The sequence below is a fragment of the Oncorhynchus gorbuscha genome, unplaced genomic scaffold, assembly GCF_021184085.1.
Source record: "Oncorhynchus gorbuscha isolate QuinsamMale2020 ecotype Even-year unplaced genomic scaffold, OgorEven_v1.0 Un_scaffold_1035, whole genome shotgun sequence".
Classification (NCBI taxonomy): domain Eukaryota; kingdom Metazoa; phylum Chordata; class Actinopteri; order Salmoniformes; family Salmonidae; genus Oncorhynchus; species Oncorhynchus gorbuscha.
In genome coordinates this window covers 199,973-226,696 of record NW_025745942.1, presented here as the reverse complement: position 1 = coordinate 226,696, position 26,724 = coordinate 199,973, and the positions used below count along the sequence as shown (strand labels likewise).

The window sequence follows — 26,724 nt, the reverse complement described above, 5'->3', positions numbered from 1 at the left end:
ATGTAGAAGCACGGTGGCTAGGAATGATTATACTGGATAGTGATTATGGAATAACATTTGTTCCTTTCTTGACTTATCTATCAGTAACACTCATGGAATTAAAGTGGAGACATGCCAGTAGGACTGTTTCCTAGCAACAGATCAAGACGTATCTATAGGTCAGTGGTCTATGTTCATAGCAAGTCCGAAAGTCCTGAAAAACAACGTCTGCGTCCCAAATAGCATCATATTCCCTACATAGTGCATTACTTTTGACCGGGACCGTGGCAGACTTTGTTTCAGCTGGAGTGAGGGTGATTTCATGCTTCACTGACAACATCTTCTCAACAATAGTCTGAGGCTTTCTGGGATCAACATTGTGTGTGTGTGTGTGTGTGTGTGTGTGTGTGTGTGTGTGTGTGTGTGTGTGTGTGATTATCCATGTGACCTGAATGTTCCTCCCACGCTGGGGGGAATCTGTTATATTGCTCCAAGATTACTGCCTTTAAATCCTGTGTGTGTGGAGGGAGGGAGGGAGGGGGTCTAGTCTTAGAAGTGGGGCATACACATTCACATCACACTATCTCTGTCACACACACTATCTCTGTCACATGTAAATGCATGTGACAGAGATGAGAGAGATCAGAGCCAATAGGGATCAGACCCAACAGTAGTGCACTACATAGTGACTAGGGTTCTATTTGTGATGTAGCCAGTGTGTTCAGGCAGGAGGCCCGGTCTGAATCTAGGTCACCACCACCACCAGCATCATCAGCAGCGGCAGCAGCATCACATAGACAACACTGTAGCATACACCTCTAACACACACGCACACACACGCCTATACCCACATTCGTACACACTCAAGCGAACACACACAAAGTTCTCCATCTTTCTAGTCCCAACATCGGTGCTAACTCAGTCCTAACCACCGTTCCTCTAAACTGAGCGCGGCGCGCAGTGGCCTGAGAAGCACAAGATTGAACTTTACTCAACTTCCTGGAGTGTGTTCGTTCCCTGTTAGTTAACACCAATCTACATTTCCCTTTACTGTGGCGACAGTGGCTCATTTCAATGCAAACATACCTGAAACAAAACTACCTATGCAAGAGATTTTTGTTGAAGGCACAACGCGTCACAGTAGGCTTCTATTGAGCACGACTCAGCCCGTACTCTACACAGATTGGTGGGGCACAACCAATCAGAACTGCCGTTAGGCCTATATGCAAATAGATCATTGCCATATATGGATCTGTGCCATTTACTTTAAACTGGACTGTGTTTACAGCTGTGGTATCACTGACATCGCTCGTCCCAAGTATTTATTCCATTCCTTTACTGAGATTTGTGTGTATATGTTGTGAAATTGTTAGATATTACTTGCACTGTCGGAGCTAGGAAACGCAAGCATTTCGCTACACCCGCAATAACATCTGCTGAACACGTGTATGTGACCAATAACATTTGACTTGATAGTGAGTAGATGTGCTTGTTTTGAGATCGAATCGAGAGCAGCATGTAGCCACGTGTCCACATTTTAGTTCATATCCTTTACTAGACAGTGAGTTATTAGCCCAGTTATAGATCATTAGTAGTCAGTAGTAGGGGAGTGATTGCTTCCTACAAGAGCACAGTCTACAAGAGCACAAAACATTTCTAGACAGTGAGTTATTAGCCCAGTTATAGATCATTAGTAGTCAGTAGTAGGGGAGTGATTGCTTCCTCTACAAGAGCACAAAACATTTCTAGACAGTGAGTTATTAGCCCAGTTATAGATCATTAGTAGTCAGTAGTAGGGGAGTGATTGCTTCCTCTACAAGAGCACAAAACATTTCTAGACAGTGAGTTATTAGCCCAGTTATAGATCATTAGTAGTCAGTAGTAGGGGAGTGATTGCTTCCTCTACAAGAGCACAAAACATTTCTAGACAAACAGGTCAGATAAAGAGCTTTCCTTTGTCTTTAAAGGGACAGTGTTGTATTTTGAGACGGGCGTGAATAAACTAAGTAGCCAATAGGCAGAGGGCAGCATCACGTGTCTGATTCTCTGTAATAATGCTATGGGAATAATAATGCATTTTATTTTGTAAAGTGTAAACAACACAACAACATTTTCAGTCACGTCCTTGTCTGAAGGACAAGTAGATAAACAGGTTCATGTCAAACAGGTATGTTGTCGTTTTTCTTTCAAAAGTCTCATGGAATGTCGGCCGACATTGAACACCACACATTGGCTGCTACTGTAGGCTGAATGACAGAACAGCTGTTTACATGTTGAATTGTTATTGGATGCATTTTCTCTATTGTTGTTGATTGGCCACTCTGGTAGGCCACTCTGGTAGGCCACTCTGATAGGCCACTCTGGTAGGCCACTCTGGTAGGCCACTCTGGTAGGCCACTCTGGTAGGCCACTCTGGTAGGCCACTCTGGTAGGCCACTCTGGTAGGCCACTCTGGTAGGCCACTCTGGTAGGCCACTCTGGTAGGCCACTGGTAGGCCACTCTGGTAGGCCACTCTGGTAGGCCACTCTGGTAGGCCACTCTGGTAGGCCACTCTGGTAGGCCACTCTGGTAGGCCACTGGTAGGCCACTCTGGTAGGCCACTGGTAGGCCACTCTGATAGGCCACTCTGATAGGCCACTCTGGTAGGCCACTCTGGTAGGCCACTCTGGTAGGCCTACATTATGATCACAGTAGCCTACTTGACCACTAGAGGTCGACCGATTTAATCGGCATGGCCGATGTAATTAGGGCCGATTTAATTAGGGCCGATTTAATTAGGGCCGATTTTAATTAGGGCCGATTTCAAGTTTTCATAACAATCGTTAAATGGCATTTTTGGACGCCGATTCTGGCCGATTACATTGCAGTCCATGAGGAGACTGAGTGGCAGGCTGACTACCTGTTACACGAGTGCAGCAAGGAGCCAAGGATAAGTTGCTAGCTGGCATTATACTTACCATATAAAAAACAATCTTCACATAATCACTAGTTAACTACACATGGTTGATGATATTACTAGTGTAACTAGCTTGTCCTGTGTTGCATATAATCAATGCGGTGCCTGTTAATTTATCATCGAATCATCGAAGCCTACTTCGCTAAACGGGTGATGATTTAACAAAAGCGCATTCGCGCCAATAGCCAGACCTGCAGAGTTATATTGACTTTTTGACATCACTGGGACACTACTAACACCTTCCTGTTTGGTTTTCATGTTGACAGCACACAGGTACAACAGGAATATATGGAATGGAAAATATCACCTGAATATATTCATTGATATGAATCTGAATATTGTATCTGTGAATATCAAATGTGGTCTGTAGTGGACATTTCCTGTATTTACCAAATCATGAGACCAAACCACCACACAAGTCAGCCTTATCATAAAGTCCATCTTTAATTATTCTGAGCTCCATCACAACCCTGTGACTCTCAGATCAATTCAGTGTCTATAAATGAATTCTCTGAGAGTCCCTTTACACATTGCAACGGAGATACTTTATAGCAAAGACACACATAGCCAGACAGCATTGGCTATAAATTATTGTCCAGCTTTGTCTCCTAAACTATGTTCTTATCTCGCTCTTGGTACCACTCAGGACCATAAAACAAAACCTCATCAACAGACATATATCAAATACACACCTCCTGGACTAGATCACAGAGACGCAGTGACTGGCACACAGACAGTGACTGGCACACAGACAGTGACTGGCACACAGACAGTGACTGGCACACAGACAGTGACTGGCACACAGACAGTGACTGGCACACAGACAGTGACTGGCACACAGACATTGTGGAGCCAAGAGATACTCAACATCCCTTCACAGGTTTAAAAGATATGTTTACATATGAAGACAGCTGACTGGCTCTGCGGCCCAAGTAACTGACCCCAGGACAGATGGATAACTGCAAATGGCACCACTATAGTACAACAAGATACATTGACTGGGACAGAGAAAGGATAACTGCAGAATGGCCCCACTATAGTACAACAAGATACATTCTAAATCACAAGTAACTCACAAGCATATAATGGAAATAAAACATCTCATCTATGTTACCCAACTATTCTGATTCATCCCCAACAGGTCACACAAATGAGGACTTTTTGTTGTTGATTATCTTTAGGAGCCCTGAGAGAGACAGAGACAGTGTGTTATAATCTGTAGGATTCTAGAGACGGTGTGTTATAATCTGTAGGCACATAATCTGTAGGATTCTAGAACGGTGTGTTATAATCTGTAGGATTCTAGAGACGGTGTGTTAAATCTGTAGGATTCTAGAGACGGTGTGTTATAATCTGTAGGATTCTAGACGGTGTGTTATAATCATTCTAGAGACACTGTTATAATCTGTACCCCAGTTTATAATCTGTAGATTCTAGAGACGGTGTGTCTGCAAATGTAGGATTCTAGAGAGGTATAATCAATTCTAGAGACGGTGTGTTATAATCTGTAGGATTCTAGAGAATGTAATAATCTGTAGGATTCTAGAGACGGTGTGTTATAATCTGTAGGATTCAGAGACGGTGTGTTATAATCTGTAGGATTCTAGAGACGGTGTGTTATAATCTGTAGGATTCTAGAGAATAATCTGTAGGATTCTAGAGACGGTGTGTTATAATCTGTAGGATTCTAGAGACGGTGTGTTATAATCTGTAGGATTCTAGAGATGTGTTATAATCTGTAGGATTCTAGAGACGGTGTGTTATAATCTGTAGATTCTAGAACAGATAATCTGTAGGATTCTAGAGACGGTGTGTTAAATCTGTAGCCCCCTAGAGACGGTGTGTTATAATCTGTAGGATTCAGAGACGGTGTGATAATCTGTAGGATTCTAGAGACGTGTTCTAGGATTCTAGAGACGGTGTGTTATAATCTGTAGGATTCTAGAGACGGTGTGTTATAATCTGTAGGATTCTAGAGACGGTGATAATCTGTAGGATTCTAGAGACGGTGTGTTATAATCTGTAGGATTCTAGAGACGGTGTGTTATAATCTGTAGGATTCTAGAGACGGTGTGTTATAATCATTCTAGAGACGGTGTGTTATAATCTGTAGGATTCTAGAGACGGTGTGTTATAATCTGTAGGATTCTAGAGACGGTGTGTTATAATCTGTAGGATTCTAGAGACGGTGTGTTATAATCTGTAGGATTCTAGAGACAGGTGTGTTATAATCTGTAGGATTCTAGAGACGGTGTGTTATAATCTGTAGGATTCTAGAGACGGTGTGTTATAATCTGTAGGATTCTAGAGACGGTGTGTTATAATCTGTAGGATTCTAGAGACGGTGTGTTATAATCTGTAGGATTCTAGAGACGGTGTGTTATAATCTGTAGGATTCTAGAGACGGTGTGTTATAATCTGTAGGATTCTAGAGACGGTGTGTTATAATCTGTAGGATTCTAGAGACGGTGTGTTATAATCTGTAGGATTCTAGAGACGGTGTGTTATAATCTGTAGGATTCTAGAGACGGTGTGTTATAATCTGTAGGATTCTAGAGACGGTGTGTTATAATCTGTAGGATCTAGTGTGTTATAATCTGTAGATTCTAGAGACGGTGTGTTATAATCTGTAGGATTCTAGAGACGGGATTCTAGAGACGGTGTTATAATCTGTAGGATTCTAGAGACGGTGTGTTATAATCTGTAGGATTCTAGAGATGTGTTATAATCTGTAGGATTCTAGAGACGGTGTGTTATAATCTGTAGGATTCTAGAGACGGTGTGTTATAATCTGTAGGATTCTAGAGACGGTGTGTTATAATCTGTAGGATTCTAGAGACGGTGTGTTATAATCTGTAGGATTCTAGAGACGGTGTGTTATAATCTGTAGGATTCTAGAGACGGTGTGTTATAATCTGTAGTTCTATAAATCTGTAGGATTCTAGAGACGGTGTGTTATAATCTGTAGGATTCTAGAGACGGTGTGTTATAATCTGTAGGATTCTAGAGACGGTGTGTTATAATCTGTAGGATTCTAGAGACGGTGTGTTATAATCTGTAGGATTCTAGAGACGGTGTGTTATAATCTGTAGGATTCTAGAGACGGTGTGTTATAATCTGTAGGATTCTAGAGACGGTGTGTTATAATCTGTAGGATTCTAGAGACGGTGTGTTATAATCTGTAGGATTCTAGAGACGGTGTGTTATAATCTGTAGGATTCTAGAGACGGTGTGTTATAATCTGTAGGATTCTAGAGACGGTGTGTTATAATCTGTAGGATTCTAGAGACGGTGTGTTATAATCTGTAGGATTCTAGAGACGGTGTGTTATAATCTGTAGGATTCTAGAACGGTGTGTTATAATCTGTAGGATTCTAGAGACGGTGTGTTATAATCTGTAGGATTCTAGAGACGGTGTGTTATAATCTGTAGGATTCTAGAGACGGTGTGTTATAATCTGTAGGATTCTAGAGACGGTGTGTTATAATCTGTAGGATTCTAGAGACGGTGTGTTATAATCTGTAGGATTCTAGAGACGGTGTGTTATAATCTGTAGGATTCTAGAGACGGTGTGTTATAATCTGTAGGATTCTAGAGACGGTGTGTTATAATCTGTAGGATTCTAGAGACGGTGTGTTATAATCTGTAGGATTCTAGAGACGGTGTGTTATAATCTGTAGGATTCTAGAGACGGTGTGTTATAATCTGTAGGATTCTAGAGACGGTGTGTTATAATCTGTAGGATTCTAGAGACGGTGTGTTATAATCTGTAGGATTCTAGAGACGGTGTGTTATAATCTGTAGGATTCTAGAGACGGTGTGTTATAATCTGTAGGATTCTAGAGACGGTGTGTTATAATCTGTAGTTCTAGAGACGGTGTGTTATAATCTGTAGGATTCTAGAGACGGTGTGTTATAATCTGTAGGATTCTAGAGACGGTGTGTTATAATCTGTAGGATTCTAGAGACGGTGTGTTATAATCTGTAGGATTCTAGAGACGGTGTGTTATAATCTGTAGGATTCTAGAGACGGTGTGTTATAATCTGTAGGATTCTAGAGACGGTGTGTTATAATCTGTAGGATTCTAGAGACGGTGTGTTATAATCTGTAGGATTCTAGAGACTAGAGACGTGTGTTTATAATCTGTAGGATTCTAGAGACGGTGTGTTATAATCTGTAGGATTCTAGAGACGGTGTGTTATAATCTGTAGGATTCTAGAGACGGTGTGTTATAATCTGTAGGATTCTAGAGACGGTGTGTTATAATCTGTAGGATTCTAGAGACGGTGTGTTATAATCTGTAGGATTCTAGAGACGGTGTGTTATAATCTGTAGGATTCTAGAGACGGTGTGTTATAATCTATTCTCTAGAGACGGTGTGTTATAATCTGTAGGATTCTAGAGACGGTGTGTTATAATCTGTAGGATTCTAGAGACGGTGTGTTATAATCTGTAATTCTAGAGACGGTGTGTTATAATCTGTAGGATTCTAGAGACGGTGTGTTATAATCTGTAGGATTCTAGAGACGGTGTGTTATAATCTGTAGGATTCTAGAGACGGTGTGTTATAATCTGTAGGATTCTAGAGACGGTGTGTTATAATCTGTAGGATTCTAGAGACGGTGTGTTATAATCTGTAGGATTCTAGAGACGGTGTGTTATAATCTGTAGGATTCTAGAGACGGTGTGTTATAATCTGTAGGATTCTAGAGACGGTGTGTTATAATCTGTAGGATTCTAGAGACGGTGTGTTATAATCTGTAGGATTCTAGAGACGGTTTGTTATAATCTGTAGGATTCTAGAGACGGTGTGTTATAATCTGTAGGATTCTAGAGACGGTGTGTTATAATCTGTAGGATTCTAGAGACGGTGTGTTATAATCTGTAGGATTCTAGAGACGGTGTGTTATAATCTGTAGGATTCTAGAGACGGTGTGTTATAATCTGTAGGATTCTAGAGACGGTGTGTTATAATCTGTAGGATTCTAGAGACGGTGTGTTATAATCTGTAGGATTGTTTTATCCGTCTGGAGGGAAACGGGTGGGTTCAGCCCAGTGGGTCATGTGGTTCCACTGGTGTTGTTGTCCTGCAACACTAACTCTGACCCTCCCGGTGTCTGTGTGTGTTTGACAGTCGTACCGTGACCCTTTGAACTCAATCAATCAATCAATCAATCAATGAACCTCCCAGATGTCCTCACCAAGGTGTGTGTTTGGGGGCAGGGTAGGACACATTGTGTTCACTGGGATGGCTTCTAGTGAAAACCTGTCCATCTCCTCTTTCTGCCTCTGGTGAAACCAGTCTATATACAGTCTGTGTGTGAAACCAGTCTATATACAGTCTGTGTGTGAAACCAGTCTATATACAGTCTGTGTGTGAAACCAGTCTTTATACAGTCTGTGAAACCAGTCTTTATACAGTCTGTGTGTGAAACCAGTCTATATACAGTCTGTGTGTGAAACCAGTCTATATACAGTCTGTGTGTGAAACCAGTCTATATACAGTCTGTGTGTGAAACCAGTCTATATACAGTCTGTGTGTGAAACCAGTCTATATACAGTCTGTGTGTGAAACCAGTCTATATACAGTCTGTGTGTGAAACCAGTCTATATACAGTCTGTGTGTGAAACCAGTCTATATACAGTCTGTGTGTGAAACCAGTCTATGTACAGTCTGTGTGAAACCAGTCTGTGTGTGAAACCAGTCTATATACAGTCTATGTGAAGCCAGTCTATATACAGTCTGTGTGTGAAACCAGTCTATATACAGTCTGTGTGTGAAACCAGTCTTTATACAGTCTGTGTGTGAAACCAGTCTATATACAGTCTGTGTGTGAAACCAGTCTATATACAGTCTGTATGTGAAACCAGTCTTTATACAGTCTGTGTGTGAAACCAGTCTATATACAGTCTGTGTGTGAAACCAGTCTATATACAGTCTGTGTGTGAAACCAGTCTATATACAGTCTGTGTGTGAAACCAGTCTATATACAGTGTGTGTGAAACCAGTCTATATACAGTCTGTGTGTGAAACCAGTCTATATTTACATTTACATTTACATTTAAGTCATTTAGCAGACGCTCTTATCCAGAGCGACTTAAATATATACAGTCTGTGTGAAGCCAGTCTTTATACAGTCTGTGTGTGAAACCAGTCTTTATACAGTCTGTGAAACCAGTCTATATACAGTCTGTGTGAAACCAGTCTTTATACAGTCTGTGTGAAACCAGTCTTTATACAGTCTGTGTGAAACCAGTCTTTATACAGTCTGTGAAACCAGTCTTTATACAGTCTGTGTGTGAAACCAGTCTTTATGCAATACCTTCAGCCAAACTACCTCAACATGTTCTGGTCTGGTACAGCCTGTACTCTACCTTCAGACAAACTACCTCAACATGTTCTGGTCTGGTACAGCCTGTACTCTACCTTCAGCCAAACTACCTCAGCATGTTCTGGTCTGGTACAGCCTGTACTCTACCTTCAGCCAAACTACCTCAACATGTGCTGGTCTGGTACAGGCTGTACTCTACCTTCAGACAAACTACCTCAACATGTGCTGGTCTGGTACAGGCTGTACTCTACCTTCAGACAAACTACCTCAACATGTTCTGGTCGGGTACAGGCTTCTTCTATCCTGTACCTTCAGACAAACTACCTCAGCATGTTCTGGTCTGGTACAGGCTGTACTCGAACCCATAGCATCAGTAGAGCTCTTTTGTGTCATACCCATGGATTTCTGTTTGTATCTGCTATGAAGTCATCTTGAATGTGAATAGGGACGATCTGCTTGAAGCTGGTTGCTGCTAGTGTCTGGTCTCTGGTTGGCTGGTTGCTGCTAGTGTCTGGTCTCTGGTTGGCTGGTTGCTGCTAGTGTCTGGTCTCTGGTTGGCTGGTTGCTGCTAGTGCCTGGTCTCTGGTTGGCTGGTTGCTGCTAGTGTCTGGTCTCTGGTTGGCTGGTTGCTGCTAGTGTCTGTTTGGCTGGTTGCTGCTAGTGTCTGGTTGGCTGGTTGCTGCTAGTGTCTGGTCTCTGGTTGGCTGGTTGCTGCTAGTGCCTGGTTGGCTGGTTGCTGCTAGTGTCTGGTTGGCTGGTTGCTGCTAGTGTCTGGTTGGCTGGTTGCTGCTAGTGTCTGGTCTCTGGCTGGCTGGTTGCTGCTAGTGTCTGGTCTCTGGCTGGCTGGTTGCTGCTAGTGTCTGGTCTCTGGTTGGCTGGTTGCTGCTAGTGTCTGGTCTCTGGTTGGCTGGTTGCTGCTAGTGTCTGGTTGGCTGGTTGCTGCTAGTGTCTAGTTGGCTGGTTGCTGCTAGTGTCTGGTCTCTGGTTGGCTGGTTGCTGCTAGTGTCTGGTCTCTGGTTGGCGGTTGCTGCTAGTGTCTGGTCTCTGGTTGGCTGGTTGCTGCTAGTGTCTGGTTGGCTGGTTGCTGCTAGTGTCTGGTTGGCTGGTTGCTGCTAGTGTCTGGTCTCTGGTTGGCTGGTTGCTGCTGGTCTCTGGTTGGCTGGTTGCTGCTAGTGTCTGGTCTCTGGTTGGCTGGTTGCTGCTAGTGTCTGGTCTCTGGTTGGCTGGTTGCTGCTAGTGTCTGGTCTCTGGTTGGCTGGTTGCTGCTAGTGTCTGGTTGGCTGGTTGCTGCTAGTGTCTGGTCTCTGGTTGGCTGGTTGCTGCTAGTGTCTGGTCTCTGGTTGGCTGGTTGCTGCTAGTGTCTGGTCTCTGGCTGGCTGGTTGCTGCTAGTGCCTGGTCTCTGGTTGGCTGGTTGCTGCTAGTGTCTGGTCTCTGGTTGGCTGGTTGCTGCTAGTGTCTGTTTGGCTGGTTGCTGCTAGTGTCTGGTTGGCTGGTTGCTGCTAGTGTCTGGTCTCTGGTTGGCTGGTTGCTGCTAGTGCCTGGTTGGCTGGTTGCTGCTAGTGTCTGGTTGGCTGGTTGCTGCTAGTGTCTGGTTGGCTGGTTGCTGCTAGTGTCTGGTTGGCTGGTTGCTGCTAGTGTCTGGTTGGCTGGTTGCTGCTAGTGTCTGGTCTCTGGCTGGCTGGTTGCTGCTAGTGTCTGGTCTCTGGCTGGCTGGTTGCTGCTAGTGTCTGGTCTCTGGTTGGCTGGTTGCTGCTAGTGTCTGGTCTCTGGTTGGCTGGTTGCTGCTAGTGTCTGGTTGGCTGGTTGCTGCTAGTGTCTGGTTGGCTGGTTGCTGCTAGTGTCTGGTCTCTGGTTGGCTGGTTGCTGCTAGTGTCTGGTCTCTGGTTGGCGGTTGCTGCTAGTGTCTGGTCTCTGGTTGGCGGTTGCTGCTAGTGTCTGGTCTCTGGTTGGCTGGTTGCTGCTAGTGTCTGGTTGGCTGGTTGCTGCTAGTGTCTGGTTGGCTGGTTGCTGCTAGTGTCTGGTCTCTGGTTGGCTGGTTGCTGCTGGTCTCTGGTTGGCTGGTTGCTGCTAGTGTCTGGTCTCTGGTTGGCTGGTTGCTGCTAGTGTCTGGTCTCTGGTTGGCTGGTTGCTGCTAGTGTCTGGTCTCTGGTTGGCTGGTTGCTGCTAGTGTCTGGTTGGCTGGTTGCTGCTAGTGTCTGGTCTCTGGTTGGCTGGTTGCTGCTAGTGTCTGGTCTCTGGTTGGCTGGTTGCTGCTAGTGTCTGGTCTCTGGCTGGCTGGTTGCTGCTAGTGTCTGGTCTCTGGTTGGCTGGTTGCTGCTGTGTCTGGTCTCTGGTTGGCTGGTTGCTGCTAGTGTCTGGTCTCTGGTTGGCTGGTTGCTGCTAGTGTCTGGTTGGCTGGTTGCTGCTAGTGTCTGGTTGGCTGGTTGCTGCTAGTGTCTGGTTGGCTGGTTGCTGCTAGTGTCTGGTCTCTGGTTGGCTGGTTGCTGCTAGTGTCTGGTTGGCTGGTTGCTGCTAGTGTCTGGTCTCTGGTTGGCTGGTTGCTGCTAGTGTCTGGTTGGCTGGTTGCTGCTAGTGTCTGGTTGGCTGGTTGCTGCTAGTGTCTGGTCTCTGGTTGGCTGGTTGCTGCTAGTGTCTGGTTGGCTGGTTGCTGCTAGTGTCTGGTTGGCTGGTTGCTGCTAGTGTCTGGTTGGCTGGTTGCTGCTAGTGCCTGGTCTCTGGTTGGCTGGTTTCTGCTAGTGTCTGGTCTCTGGTTGGCTGGTTGCTTTCCTCCAGTTAAAGGGAAGTGGTTTGATCTGTTTTGCACATCATCGTCAGACATCCTCTACTCTCCTCTTATCTCCCCTACTGTCTCTCCTCACTGCTGTCTGGTCTACAAGCTACTGTCTCTCCTCACTGCTGTCTGTCTGGTGTACAAGCTACTGTCTCTCCTCACTGCTGTCTGGTCTACAAGCTACTGTCTCTCCTCACTGCTGTCTGGTCTACAAGCTACTGTCTCTCCTCACTGCTGTCCGTCTGGTCTACAAGCTACTGTCTCTTCTCACTGCAGTCTGTCTGGTCTACAAGCTACTGTCTCTCCTCACTGCTGTCTGGTCTACAAGCTACTGTCTCTCCTCACTGCTGTCTGTCTGGTCTACAAGCTACTGTCTCTCCTCACTGCTGTCTGGTCTACAAGCTACTGTCTCTCCTCACTGCTGTCTGCCTGGTCTACAAGCTACTGTCTCTCCTCACTACTGTCTGTCTGGTCTACAAGCTACTGTCTCTCCTCACTGCTGTCTGCCTGGTCTACAAGCTACTGTCTCCCTTCACTACTGTCTGTCTGGTCTACAAGCTACTGTCTCTCCTCCCTGCTGTCTGGTCTACAAGCTACTGTCTCCCTTCACTGCTGTCTGTCTGGTCTACAAGCTACTGTCTCTTCACTACTGTCTGTCTGGTCTACAAGCTACTGTCTCCCTTCACTACTGTCTGTCTGGTCTACAAGCTACTGTCTCTCCTCACTGCTGTCTGGTCTACAAGCTACTGTCTCTCCTCCCTGCTGTCTGTCTGACCCTCCTTGTTGTAGTACTGTGGTGGTGCAGAGCGTCAAACTGACTTCAGGGGAAATACACTGTTCCAGTCTGAACGCTGTCAGAGTGAAGAGTATCAGACCACAGGGACACGAAGTTACAAACATCCGCTGTGTGTGTGTGTGTGTGTGTGTGTGTGTGTGTGTGTGTGTGTGTGTGTGTGTGTGTGTGTGTGTGTGTGTGTGTGTGTGTGTGTGTGTGTGTGTGTGTGTAGGAGCCAGGCGGTACAGCAGGATGTCTATAGAAGCTGAGGCGTTACTGCAGGAGGCTAAGGAGAGTATAGAAGCAGCTCAGAATTACAGGAGCGAACTACAACAACGACTACATGGACTCAGCCAAGCACGCAAACAGGTATTAACACAACTACACTGGTCCAACCCGCACGCAAACAGGTATTAACACAACTACACTGGTCCAACCCGCACGCAAACAGGTATTAACACAACTACACTGGTCCAACCCGCACGCAAACAGGTATTAACACAACTACACTGGTCCAACCCGCACGCAAACAGGTATTAACACAACTACACTGGTCTAACCCGCACGCAAACAGGTATTAACACAACTACACTGGTCCAACCCGCACGCAAACAGGTATTAACACAACTACACTGGTGTAACCCGCACGCAAACAGGTATTAACACAACTACACTGGTCTAACCCGCACGCAAACAGGTATTAACACAACTACACTGGTCTAACCCGCACGCAAACAGGTATTAACACAACTACACTGGTCTAACCCGCACGCAAACAGGTATTAACACAACTACACTGGTCTAACCCGCACGCAAACAGGTATTAACACAACTACACTGGTCTAACCCGCACGCAAAACAGGTATTAACACAACTACACTGGTCTAACCCGCACGCAAACAGGTATTAACACAACTACACTGGTCTAACCCGCACGCAAACAGGTATTAACACAACTACACTGGTCTAACCCGCACGCAAACAGGTATTAACACAACTACACTGGTCTAACCCGCACGCAAACAGGTATTAACACAACTACACTGGTCTAACCCGCACGCAAACAGGTATTAACACAACTACACTGGTCTAACCCGCACGCAAACAGGTATTAACACAACTACACTGGTCTAACCCGCACGCAAACAGGTATTAACACAACTACACTGGTCTAACCCGCACGCAAACAGGTATTAACACAACTACACTGGTCTAACCCGCACGCAAACAGGTATTAACACAACTACACTGGTCTAACCCTCACGCAAACAGGTATTAACACAACTACACTGGTCTAACCCGCACGCAAACAGGTATTAACACAACTACACTGGTCTAACCCGCACGCAAACAGGTATTAACACAACTACACTGGTCTAACCCTCACGCAAACAGGTAACAACACAACTACACTGGTCTAACCCTCACGCAAACAGGTATTAACACAACTACACTGGTCTAACCCGCACGCAAACAGGTATTAACACAACTACACTGGTCTAACCCTCACGCAAACAGGTATTAACACAACTACACTGGTCTAACCCTCACGCAAACAGGTATCAACACAACTACACTGGTCTAACCCTCACGCAAACAGGTAACAACACAACTACACTGGTCTAACCCTCACGCAAGGTAACAGGTATTAACACAACTACACTGGTCCAACCCTCACGCAAACAGGTATCAACACAACTACACTGGTCTAACCCTCACGCAAACAGGTAACAACACAACTACACTGGTCTAACCTCACGCAAACAGGTATTAACACAACTACACTGGTCTAACCCTCACGCAAACAGGTAACAGGTATTAACACAACTACACTGGTCCAACCCTCACACAAACAGGTAACACCACAACTACACTGGTCTAACCCTCACGCAAACAGGTAACACCACAACTACACTGGTCCAACCCTCACGCAAACAGGTAACAACACAACTACACTGGTCTAACCCTCACGCAAACAGGTAACACCACAACTACACTGGTCTAACCCTCACGCAAACAGGTAACAACACAACTACACTGGTCCAACCCTCACGCAAACAGGTAACACCACAACTACACTGGTCCAACCCTCACGCAAACAGGTATTAACACAACTACACTGGTCCAACCCGCACGCAAACAGGTATTAACACAACTACACTGGTCCAACCCTCACGCAAACAGGTAAACCACAACTACACTGGTCCAACCCTCACGCAAACAGGTAAACCACAACTACACTGGTCCAACCCGCACGCAAACAGGTATTAACACAACTACACTGGTCCAACCCGCACGCAAACAGGTATTAACACAACTACACTGGTCCAACCCGCACGCAAACAGGTATTAACACAACTACACTGGTCCAACCCGCACGCAAACAGGTATTAACACAACTACACTGGTGTAACCCTCACGCAAACAGGTATTAACACAACTACACTGGTCTAACCCTCACGCAAACAGGTAACAACAGAACTACACTGGTCCAACCCGCACGCAAACAGGTATTAACACAACTTCACTGGTCCAACCCTCAGGCAAACAGGTAGTAGCACAACTACACTGGTCTAACCCTCACACAAACAGGTAACAACAAACTACACTGGTCTAACCTCACGCAAACAGGTAACAACTACACTGGTCTAACCCTCACGCAAACAGGTAACAGGTATTAACACAACTACACTGGTCTAACCCTCACGCAAACAGGTAACAACACAACTACACTGGTCCAACCCGCACGCAAACAGGTAACAGGTATTAACACAACTACACTGGTCCTACCCTCAGGCAAACAGGTATCAACACAACTACACTGGTCCAACCCTCATTCAGATTACAGGTCGACCTACGGCATGGCCGATTAATTAGCTCCGATTTCAAGTTTTCATAACAATCGGTAATCTGCATTTTTGGACGCCGATTCTGGCCGATTACATTGCAATGGGGCAGCAGCGTAGCCTAGTGGTTAGAGAGTTGGACTCGTAACCGGAAGGTTGCAAGTTCAAACCCCTGAGCTGACAAAGTACAAATCTGTCGCTCTGCTCCCGAACAGGCAGTTAACCCCACTGTTCCCAGGCCGTCATTGAAAATAAAAATGTGTTCTTAACTGACTTGCCTGGTTAAATAAAGGTAAAATAAAAAAATACAATCCATGAGAGGCCTGTGTGGCAGGCTGACTACCGAGTGCAGCAAGGAGCCAAGGTAAGTTGCTAGCTAGCATTAAACTTATCTTAAAAAAATCAATCTTCGCAGAATCACTAGTTAACTACACATGGTTGATGATATTACTAGTCTAACTAGCTTGTCCTGTGTTTCATATAATCAATGTGGTGCCTGTTAATTTATCATCAAATCACAGCCGACTTCGCCAAACAGGTGATGATTTAACAAAAGCACAATCGTTGCACGCATGTCCCTAACTATAAACATAAGTGCCTTTCTTAAAATCAATACACAGAAGTATATTGTTTTAAACCTGCATATTTAGTAAAAATACATTAATGTTAGCAGGCAATATTAATATTATTTTTAAACCTACATATTTAGTTAATTGTCACTTCTCTTGCGTTCAGTGCAAGCAGAGTCAGGGTTTATGCAATAGTTTGGGCAGCCTGGCTCGTTGCAAACTAATTTGCCAGCATTGTACATAATTATGACATAACATTGAAGGTTGCACAATGTAACAGTAATATTTAGACTTGTAGATGCCACCCGTTAGATAAAATACGGAACGGTTCCGTATTTCACTGAAAGAATAAACGTTTTGTTTTCGAAATGATCGTTTCCAGATTCGACCATATTAATGACCTAAGGCTCGTATTTCTGTGTGTTATTATGTTATAATTAAGTCTATGATTTGATATTTGATAGAGCAGTCTGACTGAGCGATGGTAACCTACCTAGGATAGGCAGCAGCAGGCTGGATGTCATAAGGTGAATGCATCATTCATTCAAACAGCACTTTACTGCTGTTTATGACTTCAAGCCTATCAACTCAACTCCGAGATTAGACTGGCAATACTATAGTGCCTATAAGAACATCCAATAGTCAAAGGTATATGAAATAGAAATGGTATAGAGAGAAATAGTCTTATAATTCCTGTAATAACTACAACCTAAAACTTCTTACCTGGGAATATTGAACCACCAGCTTTCATATGTTCTCATGTTCTGAGCAAGGAACTGAAACGTTAGCTTTTTTACATGGCACATATTGCACTTTTACTTTCTTCTCCAACACTGTGTTTTTTGCATTATTTAAACCAAATTTAACATGTTTCATTATTTATGTGAGACTAAATAGATTTTATTGATGTATTATATTAAGTTAAAATAAAAGTGTTTAATTGTGCTTTCAGTATTGTTGTAATTGTCGTTATTACAATTGGCCGATTAATAGGTATTGGCTTTTTTTGGTCCTCCAATAATCTGTATCGGCGTTGAAAAATCATAATCGGTCAACTTCTAGTTGATTTGGTAAATATAAAGATAAATCAATGAGCTGAATAATCAGGGCCGGAACTAAAGACTGCACAGCCGAGACCAGAACCATTCATCTAGTATCAGGAAGATGTTACAGCCTCCCTCCCTCCCTCTCCTCTCCCTCTCCCTCTCCCTCTCCCTCTCCCTCTCCCTCTCCCTCTCCCTCTCCCTCTCCCTCCCCTCTCCCTCTCCCTCCCTCCCCCCCTCCTCCCTCCCTCTTCCCTCCCCCCCCACCCTCCCTCTCCACCCTCCCCCCCTCCTCCTCCCTCCCTCCCTCCCTCCTCCCTCCCTCCCTCCCTCCCCCTCCTCCCTCTCCCCCTCCCTCCCACTACCCCCCTCTCCTCCCTCCTCCCTCCCTCCCCCTCCCCCTCCCTCTCCCCCTCCTCCTCCCTCTCCCCCCCTCCCCCTCCCTCTCCCCCTCCTCCTCCTCCCCTCTCCCCCTCCTCCCTCTCCCCCTCCCCTCTCCCCCCTCTCCCTCAGGCTAATTGTAAATGATGTTGTTATTTCCTGCTCCTCTAAAAGTAAAACAGAGAAAGAGAGGTATATGAAAAGAGAGAGAGAGACAAACACGACTCATTGGCCAAACCGGAGGCGGAGTCGTCCAACTCCCGAACTTAAAAGCACATTCTATTGAAAACAGGCTGTTTAGTTCAGGTGAGGACTTCATCTGCGTCTGTAACATCCATCCATCTGGCGACAGATCAGAATGGTCTAAAATCCTGATTAAAACCAAGATGTCTCTGTTCCCCCCACCAGAGAGATGTTTCCATCCAGCTGACGCGTTGCAGGTGAAAGGCAGTGTGTGATGACGTAGTATGTGTATAAAACAACTACTTCTGTGGTTCAATTCCCATCTAGTGAATAGGGGGTGTAACGGTACACGTATTGGCGCTGATCCGCTCAGTACGGGGCCCTCGGTTCGGTCTGCACTGTGAAACCCGGAACACATTAAATCTAGATATATTTTTTTAAATACATCTTAGGTCTATAGGCTGTAGGTCTCTGCCTCTTGAGTAAAATCTGAGCTAAAAAACATTCCAGGCTATTCCGTAAATAAATTTTAAAAAAGAGTCTATTGTGATCAACATTCAAATGTTAATTGGTTCATTTCAAACTTGTCCTTTTGTGAGGCGTAGCTGGGAACTAGTTGTGTATGATGGCGAGTGGTGGGGCTTCAATAAACCAGGGGAATTCTCCATCCTTTAAGTCTACATTTTGGCTTCCCAGTAAATTACAATTTAAATTTTTTTTTTTTTTTAACTTTATTTAACTAGGCAAGTCAGTTAAGAACAAATTCTTATTTTCAATGACGGCCTAGGAACAGTGGGTTAACTGCCTGATTTGTACCTTGTCAGCTCGGGGGTTTGAACTTGCAACCTTCCGGTTACTAGTCCAACTCTCTAACCACTTGGCTACGCTGCCGCCCCAATGGCGATGGACAGAGAGTTGTGGCTGAAACCTTCCCGTACTGTCACCACTGCTCAGCCAGACTTGTCACAGACTCCAGTCACCCAAGTTATAGATTGTTTTCTGTGCTACCGGAGCGCCAAGTCTTGGAACAAAAGGCTCCTCAACAGCTTCTACCCCCCAAGCCATTAAACTGCTGAACAGCTTCTACCCCCAAGCCATTAGACTGCTGAACAGCTTTTAACAGCTTCTACCCCCAAGCCATTAGACTGCTGAACAGCTTCTACCCCCAAGCCATTAGACTGCTGAACAGCTTTACCCCCAAGCCATAAGACTGCTGAACAGCTTCTACCCCCAAGCCATAAGACTGCTGAACAGCTTCTACCCCCAAGCCATAAGACTGCTGAACAGCTTCTACCCCCAAGCCATAAGACTGCTGAACAGCTTCTACCCCCAAGCCATCAGACTGCTGAACAGCTTCTACCCATTAGACTGCAACAGCCATAAGATCAGACTGCTGAACAGCTTCTACCCCCAAGCCATTAGACTGCTGAACAGCTTCTACCCCCAAGCCATAAGACTGCTGAACAGCTTCTACCCCCAAGCCATAAGACTGCTGAACAGCTTCTACCCCCAAGCCATCAGACTAGACTGCTGAACAGCTTCTACCCCCAAGCCATAAGACTGCTGAACAGCTTCTACCCCCAAGCCATTAGACTGCTGAACAGCTTCTACCCCCAAGCCATAAATAATAATAATAATATATGCTATTTAGCAGACGCTTTTATCCAAAGCGACTTACAGTCATGTGTGCAGACTGCTGAACAGCTTCTACCCCCCAAGCCATTAGACTGCTGAACAGCTTCTACCCCCAAGCCATTAGACTGCTGAACAGCTTCTACCCCCAAGCCATAAGACTACTGAACAGCTTCTACCCCCAAGCCATTAGACTGCTGAACAGCTTCTACCCCCAAGCCATTAGACTGCTGAACAGCTTCTACCCCCAAGCCATTAGACTGCTGAACAGCTTCTACCCCCAAGCCATTAGACTGCTGAACAGCTTCTACCCCCAAGCCATTAGACTGCTGAACAGCTTCTACCCCCAAGCCATCAGACTGCTGAACAGCTTCTACCCCCAAGCCATTAGACTGCTGAACAGCTTCTACCCCCAAGCCAACAGCTTACCCCCAAGCCTTTAGACTGCTGAACAGCTAATCAAATGGCTACCTGGACTATTTACATTGACCCCTCCCTCTTGTACACTGCTGCTACTCGCAGTTTATTATCTATGCATAGTCACTTCACCCCTACCTACATGTACAAATTACCTCAACCAACCTGTATATAGCCTCCACACTGACTCAGTACTGGTACCCCCTGTATATAGCCTCCACACTGACTCGGTACCGGTACCCTCTGTATATAACCTCTACACTGACTCAGTACTTACGAACTTCACCCTCTCGCAAGCATTTCAGCAAACGGGTAGTACCCGCTCTATATAACCAAGAGAACGGGTAGTACCCCTCTATATAACCAAGAGAACGGGTAGTACCCCTCTATATAACCAAGAGAACGGGTAGTACCCCTCTATATAACCAAGAGAACGGGTAGTACCCCTCTATATAACCAAGAGAACGGGTAGTACCCCCTCTATATAACCAAGAGAAGGGTAGTACCCCTCTATATAACCAAGAGAACGGGTAGTACCCCTCTATATAACCAAGAGAACGGGTAGTACCCCTCTATATAACCGAGAGAACGGGTAGTACCCCTCTATATAACCGAGAGAACGGGTAGTACCCCCTCTGAATAACCGAGAGAACTCCAAAGTTATCAATGAATTGAAACGGACACTTATCTACAGACTGGTTCTGTTCTGCTGCTCTCTGGGCCCACTGTTCCCACCCCATTATCTGGCACACATCTCTCTCCTTTCCCAGCTGTAGAGTCCAGTTTTGGGCCATTTTTCCCATAACCCCCCTCTTCCCCAGGGATGAGTCATCATCACTGTAATATGAGACGAGGCAGGCAGGAAAAGCTGCTCTGTCACACACACAGATTACCAGGATGGTGTGACGTCCATGAGCAGTGTGTGTGCCTTAGATATTTCTGTCTTCTGGAAGAGAGGGAGTCAAAACATCCTGTAGCTCTCTCTCTCTCTGGTCTCTCTCTCTCTCTCTGGTCTCTCTCTCTCTCTCTGGTCTCTCTCTCTCTCTGGTCTGGTCTCTCTCTCTGGTCTCTCTCTCTCTCTCTCTGGTCTCTCTCTCTGGTCTCTCTCTGGTCTCTCTCTTCTCTGGTCTCTCTCTTTCTCTCTCTGTCTCTCTCTCTGGTCTCTCTCTCTCTCTCTGGTCTCTCTCTCTCCCTCTGGTCTCTCTCTCTCTCTCTCTGGTCTCTCTCTCTCTCTGGTCTCTCTCTCTCTCTCTCTGGTCTCTCTCTCTGGTCTCTCTCTTTCTGGTCTCTCTCTCTCTGGTCTGGTCTCTCTCTCTCTCTGGTCTCTCTCTCTCTCTCTCTGGTCTCTCTCTCTCCCTCTGGTCTCTGGTCTCTCTCTCTCCCTCTGGTCTCTCTCTCTCCCTCTGGTCTCTCTCTCCCTCTGGTCTCTCTCTCTCCCTCTGCTCTCTCTCTGGTATCTCGCTCTCTCTAACTCCTCTCTCTCTCATACCTCTTATCTCTCTCTCCCCAGCCTGTATGCCCTCTACTCCCAGTGGACATGTCATTGTATTCCAGATGACAATATTAGCTTTCCCATCTTTCACCGTCCCAAAATATACATGATCTTTGGCCACATCCCAAATTGCACCCTATCCCCTCCATAGTGAACTACCTTTGGGTCCTGGTCAAAATGAGTTCACTATATAGAGAATAGGCTGCCATTTGAGATACTGCCCTTATCTCCACAAAACTGATAGACACCAGGAAGTGATGCAATGGCTCCAGTGAGGCATTTCCTGTGTCCTGCTGTCCAAACACACTGATCTCTGATAGTGTTCTATGTAGGTCTTTCCATCCTCATCCAACTATTATTTTCTCTTGTTTATCAGTGCAGCTCCTCTGCTCTTCTGTTTCCTTCTCTCTCTCTCTCTCTCACTGGTCTCTCTCGCTCACTGGTCTCTCTCGCTCACTGGTCTCTCTCTCGCTCACTCTTTGGTCTCTCTCTCGCTCACTCTTTGGTCTCTCTCTCTCTGGTCTCTCTCTCTGGTCGCTCTCTCTCTCTCTGGTCTCTCTCTCTCCCTCTCTGGTCTCTCTCTCTCCCTCTCTGGTCTCTCTCTCTCTCCTCTCTGGTCTCTCTCTCTCCCTCTCTGGTCTCTCTCTCTCTCTGGTCTCTCTCTCTCTGGTCTCTCTCACTGGTCTCTCTCTCTGGTCTCTCTCTCTCTCTGGTCTCTCTCTCTCTGGTCTCTCTCTCTGGTCTCTCTCTCTCTCTGGTCTCTCTCTCTGGTCTCTCTCTCTCTGGTCTCTCTCTCTCTGGTATCTCTCATAGTCAGAGTCATAGTGAGAGGAGGACTGTCAGTCAGTGGGTGTGTCCCAAAAAGCTCCCTATATAGTGCACTACTTTTGACCAGAGCTCTATTGGCCCTTCCTCCCTTGAGGTCCCCTCCACTCCATGAGCACCAGTGCACTATAAAGACACTAAGGGTGCCATTTGGGACTGAGACAGTCTGGTAGATTCATAATGACAGGAGTTCAGCTCAGCATGTCTGTTAAGAGGAACTGAAACAGAGACTAAGTTTCACTGCAAACAACTAACCACCAGCTTCCTGTTCCGTTGGGGGACTGGTTACGATTTGGAAACAGTGCGTTTTAGCATTTTTGGTACAAAGTTAGCATTTCAATTGAACCTCTCCCCCCTCTCTCTCCTCTCTCTTCCTCTCCTCTCTCTCCCCCTCCTCTCTCTCCCCCTCCTCTCTCTCCTCCTCTCTCTCTCCCTCCTCTCTCCCTCCCTCTCTTTCTCCTCCTCTCTCTCTCTCTCTCTCTCTCCCTCCTCTCCTCTCTCTCTCTCTCTCCCTCCTCTCCTCTCTCTCTCTCTCTCTCCCTCTCTCCCTCCTCTCCTCTCTTCCTCTCTCTCCTCTCTCCTCTCTCTCCCTCCTCTCTCTCCCTCTCTCTCTCTCTCCCTCCTCTCTCTCCCCCTCCTCTCCTCTCTTCCTCTCTCTCTTCCTCCTCTCCTCTCTCTCCCCCTCCTCCCTCTTCCTCTACTCTCGCTCCTCCAGGTACGAGGCAGCTCGTCTCAGGCCAGAGAGGGGTTGAAGCGTCATTTCTCAGAGCTCCAGACGGCTGTGACCCGCCTCCTGACGGAGCGTCTGAGCGTGCTCCTTAGCGAGGTGGATGTCATCGAGCAGGACAGCGTTCGACCGCTGGACGACTGCCAGAAACTCATCGAACACGGAGTCAACACTGCAGACGAGCTGCTCCGAGAGGGTGAGGTATAGATAGACGGAGGGACGCATGGTTCAAATCCCGGAGCCCTTGAGCAAGGCACTTAACAAGGTGACCCTGGCCGTGGCCCCGCTCCCTGAGACTGTCTCAGGGGGAGTAGGGATATGCAAATTACACATGTCCCTTACACACTGTGTGTAACAGGACTAATATAATAATATAATCACCTCTCAAATTATTATGACTCTTACACACCATCAGAATCATGTTTCTCCTGTCCTCCTCTTCCTCCTCAGTACCATCAGAATCATGTTTCTCCTCCTCTTCCTCCTTCTCAGTACCATCAGAATCATGTTTCTCCTCCTCTTCCTCCTCCTCCTCCTCCTCCTCAGTACCATCAGAATCATGTTTCTCCTCCTCTTCCTCCTTCTCAGTACCATCAGAATCATGTTTCTCCTCCTCTTCCTCCTCCTCCTCCTCCTCCTCCTCCTCCTCCTCAGTACCATCAGAATCATGTTTCTCCTCCTCTTCCTCCTGTTCCTCCTCAGTACCATCAGAATCATGTTTCTCCTCCTCTTCCTCCTGTTCCTCCTCAGTACCATCAGAATCATGTTTCTCCTCCTCTTCTTCCTCCTCCTCAGTACCATCAGAATCATGTTTCTCCTCCTCTTCCTCCTCCTCCTCAGTACCATCAGAATCATGTTTCTCCTCCTCTTCCTCCTCCTCCTCAGTACTATCAGAATCATGTTTCTCCTCCTCTTCTTCCTCCTCCTCAGTACCATCAGAATCATTTTTCTCCTCCTCTTCCTCCTCCTCCTCCTCAGTACCATCAGAATCATGTTTCTCCTCTTCTCCTCCTCCTCCTCCTCCTCAGTACCATCAGAATCATGTTTCTCCTGTCCTCCTCCCCCTCAGTACCATCAGAATCATGTTTCTCCTCCTCTTCCTCCTCAGTACCATCAGAATCATGTTTCTCCTCCTCCTCCTCCTCCTCCTCAGTACTGTCAGAATCATGTTTCTCCTCCTCCTCCTCAGTACCATCAGAATCATGTTTCTCCTCCTCCTCCTCAGTACCATCAGAATCATGTTTCTCCTGTCCTCTTCCTCCTCCTCCTCAGTACCATCAGAATCATGTTTCTCCTCCTCCTCCTCAGTACCATCAGAATCATGTTTCTCCTCCTCCTCCTCAGTACCGTCAGAATCATGTTTCTCCTGTCCTCTTCCTCCTCAGTGATCTCCTATTTAATGATTCATACTGTAATGATTCATACTGTAATTAAACACTGATTAAAGGTTTTAATCCCTCCCCCTGTCTCCAGGTGAGGTAGCTATCCGTTGTGGTCTGGGGGAGAAGGAGGACCTGCTGGGGTGTTTCACCAAGAAGGCCCTTCAGATCCATCTGGACAGGTGAAGGAGAGAGAGGGAGTTGTCGTACTCTCTTTCACTATGTCATAACTTTAAGACGACAATGTAAAGGTTAACTCGGTGTGTGTGTGTGTGTGTTTATTTTAACTGTGTGTGTGTTTATTTGAACCGTGTGTGTGTGTGTTGTTTGAACCGTGTGTGTGTGTGTGTTGTGTGTGTTGAACCGTGTGTGTGTGTGTGTGTGTGTGTGTGTGTGTGTGTGTGTGTGTGTGTGTGTGTGTGTGTGTGTGTGTGTGTGTGTGTGTGTGTGTGTGTGTGTGTGTGTGTGTGTGTGTGTGTGTGTGTGTGTGTGTGTGTTGTGTCAGCCTCCCGGAGGTACCAGTGTTAGTAGACGTGCCGTGTGTGTCTGCCCAGCTGGATGACTCTCTGCTGTACGCGGTGAGAGACAGAGTGTCACGACACGGATCAGTCTCTTCACACCCTCCAGTCCAGATAGAGGAGCTCCAGGAGAGACCTGGCAGTGTGTTAGTACGCTGGTGTAAGGTGAGGACACACACACTCTACAGGTGTTTTCACACTGATATTAACTAACTAGTACACTGTACTGTGGGGGTGTGTGTTTCATAACATCTCTGTCTGTGTCTCTCTGTGTTTCTCTGTCTCTGTGTCTCTCTCTGTTTCTCTCTGTGTCTCTCTGTGTCTCTCTGTGTCTCTCTCTCTCTCTCTCTGTGTCTCTCTGTTTCTTTGTGTCTCTCTGTGTGTCTCTCTGTGTCTGTGTGTCTCTCTGTGTCTGTGTGTCTCTCTGTGTCTGTGTGTCTCTCTGTGTCTGTGTGTCTCTCTGTGTCTGTGTGTCTCTCTGTGTCTGTGTGTCTCTCTCTGTGTCTCTCTCTCTGTGTCTCTCTCTCTGTGTCTCTCTCTGTGTCTCTCTCTGTGTCTCTCTCTCTGTCTCTCTCTCTCTGTCTCTCTCTCTCTGTCTCTCTCTCTCTGTCTCTCTCTCTCTGTCTCTCTCTCTGTCTCTCTCTCTGTCTCTCTCTCTGTCTCTCTCTCTGTGTCTCTCGCTGTGTGTCTCTCGCTGTGTGTCTCTCTCTCTGTGTGTCTCTCTCTCTGTGTCTCTCTCTCTGTGTCTCTCTCTCTCTCTGTGTCTCTCTCTCTCTCTGTGTCTCTCTCTCTCTCTGTGTGTCTCTCTCTCTCTGTGTCTCTCTCTCTCTCTAGGTGGATGATGAGTTTGCGGTGCAGGACTACCGTCTGCAGTATCGTCGCTCAGTGTCTGGTCAGTACCCAGGTCAAAAATGATTTAATATCCCAGAACTTATTTCTTTGTGATGGTATATCAATCGTATTTATTCAAAATTATTATAATAATCTAAGTCCGAATGTTTTAATAAAACATAACATTTAAAAACGGATAAATACGTTTCTGAACAACAAAGGGACCAGCGACTGTCTCTTATGGCAACAAAGGGACCGGCGACTGTCTCTCAGTGCAACAAAGGGACCAGCGACTGTCTCTCAGTGCAACAAAGGGACCAGCGACTGTCTCTCAGTGCAACAAAGGGACCGGCGACTGTCTCTCAGTGCAACAAAGGGACAAAGGGGACCAGCGACAGTGCAAAGGGACAAAGGGACCGGCGACTGTCTCTCAGTGGCAACAAAGGGACCAGCGACTGTCTCTCAGTGCAACAAAGGGACCGGCGACTGTCTCTCAGTGCAACAAAGGGACCAGCAACAAAGACTGTCTCTCAGTGCAACAAAGGGACCAGCGACTGTCTCTCAGTGCAACAAAGGGACCAGCGACTGTCTCTCAGTGCAACAAAGGGACCAGCGACTGTCTCTCAGTGCAACAAAGGGACCAGCGACTGTCTCTCAGTGCAACAAAGGGACCAGCGACTGTCTCTCAGTGCAACAAAGGGACCAGCGACTGTCTCTCAGTGCAACAAAGGGACCAGCGACTGTCTCTCAGTGCAACAAAGGGACCAGCGACTGTCTCTCAACAAAGTGCAACAAAGGGACCAGCGACTGTCTCTCAGTGCAACAAAGGGACCAGCGACTGTCTCTCAGTGCAACAAAGGGACCAGCGACTGTCTCTCAGTGCAACAAAGGGACCAGCGACTGTCTCTCAGTGCAACAAAGGGACCAGCGACTGTCTCTCAGTGCAACAAAGGGACCAGCGACTGTCTCTCAGTGCAACAAAGGGACCAGCGACTGTCTCTTATGGCAACAAAGGGACCAGCGACTGTCTCTCAGTGCAACAAAGGGACCGGCGACCCGCGTGCAA

At 46.4% G+C, this 26,724-nt stretch overlaps 1 protein-coding gene across 1 annotated transcript in view; it reads left to right on the top strand.

The window, feature by feature from the left end:
* Positions 1–83: 83 nt before the first annotated feature.
* Positions 84–26,724, top strand: part of LOC124021063 (cytokine receptor-like factor 3) — a 33,979-nt gene continuing 7,338 nt past the window's right edge. The window contains 6 exon segments of the mRNA XM_046336383.1: positions 84–158; positions 13,048–13,184; positions 22,919–23,126; positions 24,404–24,491; positions 24,815–24,992; positions 25,662–25,719. Of these exon segments, the coding sequence (XP_046192339.1) occupies positions 13,068–13,184; positions 22,919–23,126; positions 24,404–24,491; positions 24,815–24,992; positions 25,662–25,719 (649 nt within the window). The 5' untranslated portion in view covers positions 84–158; positions 13,048–13,067.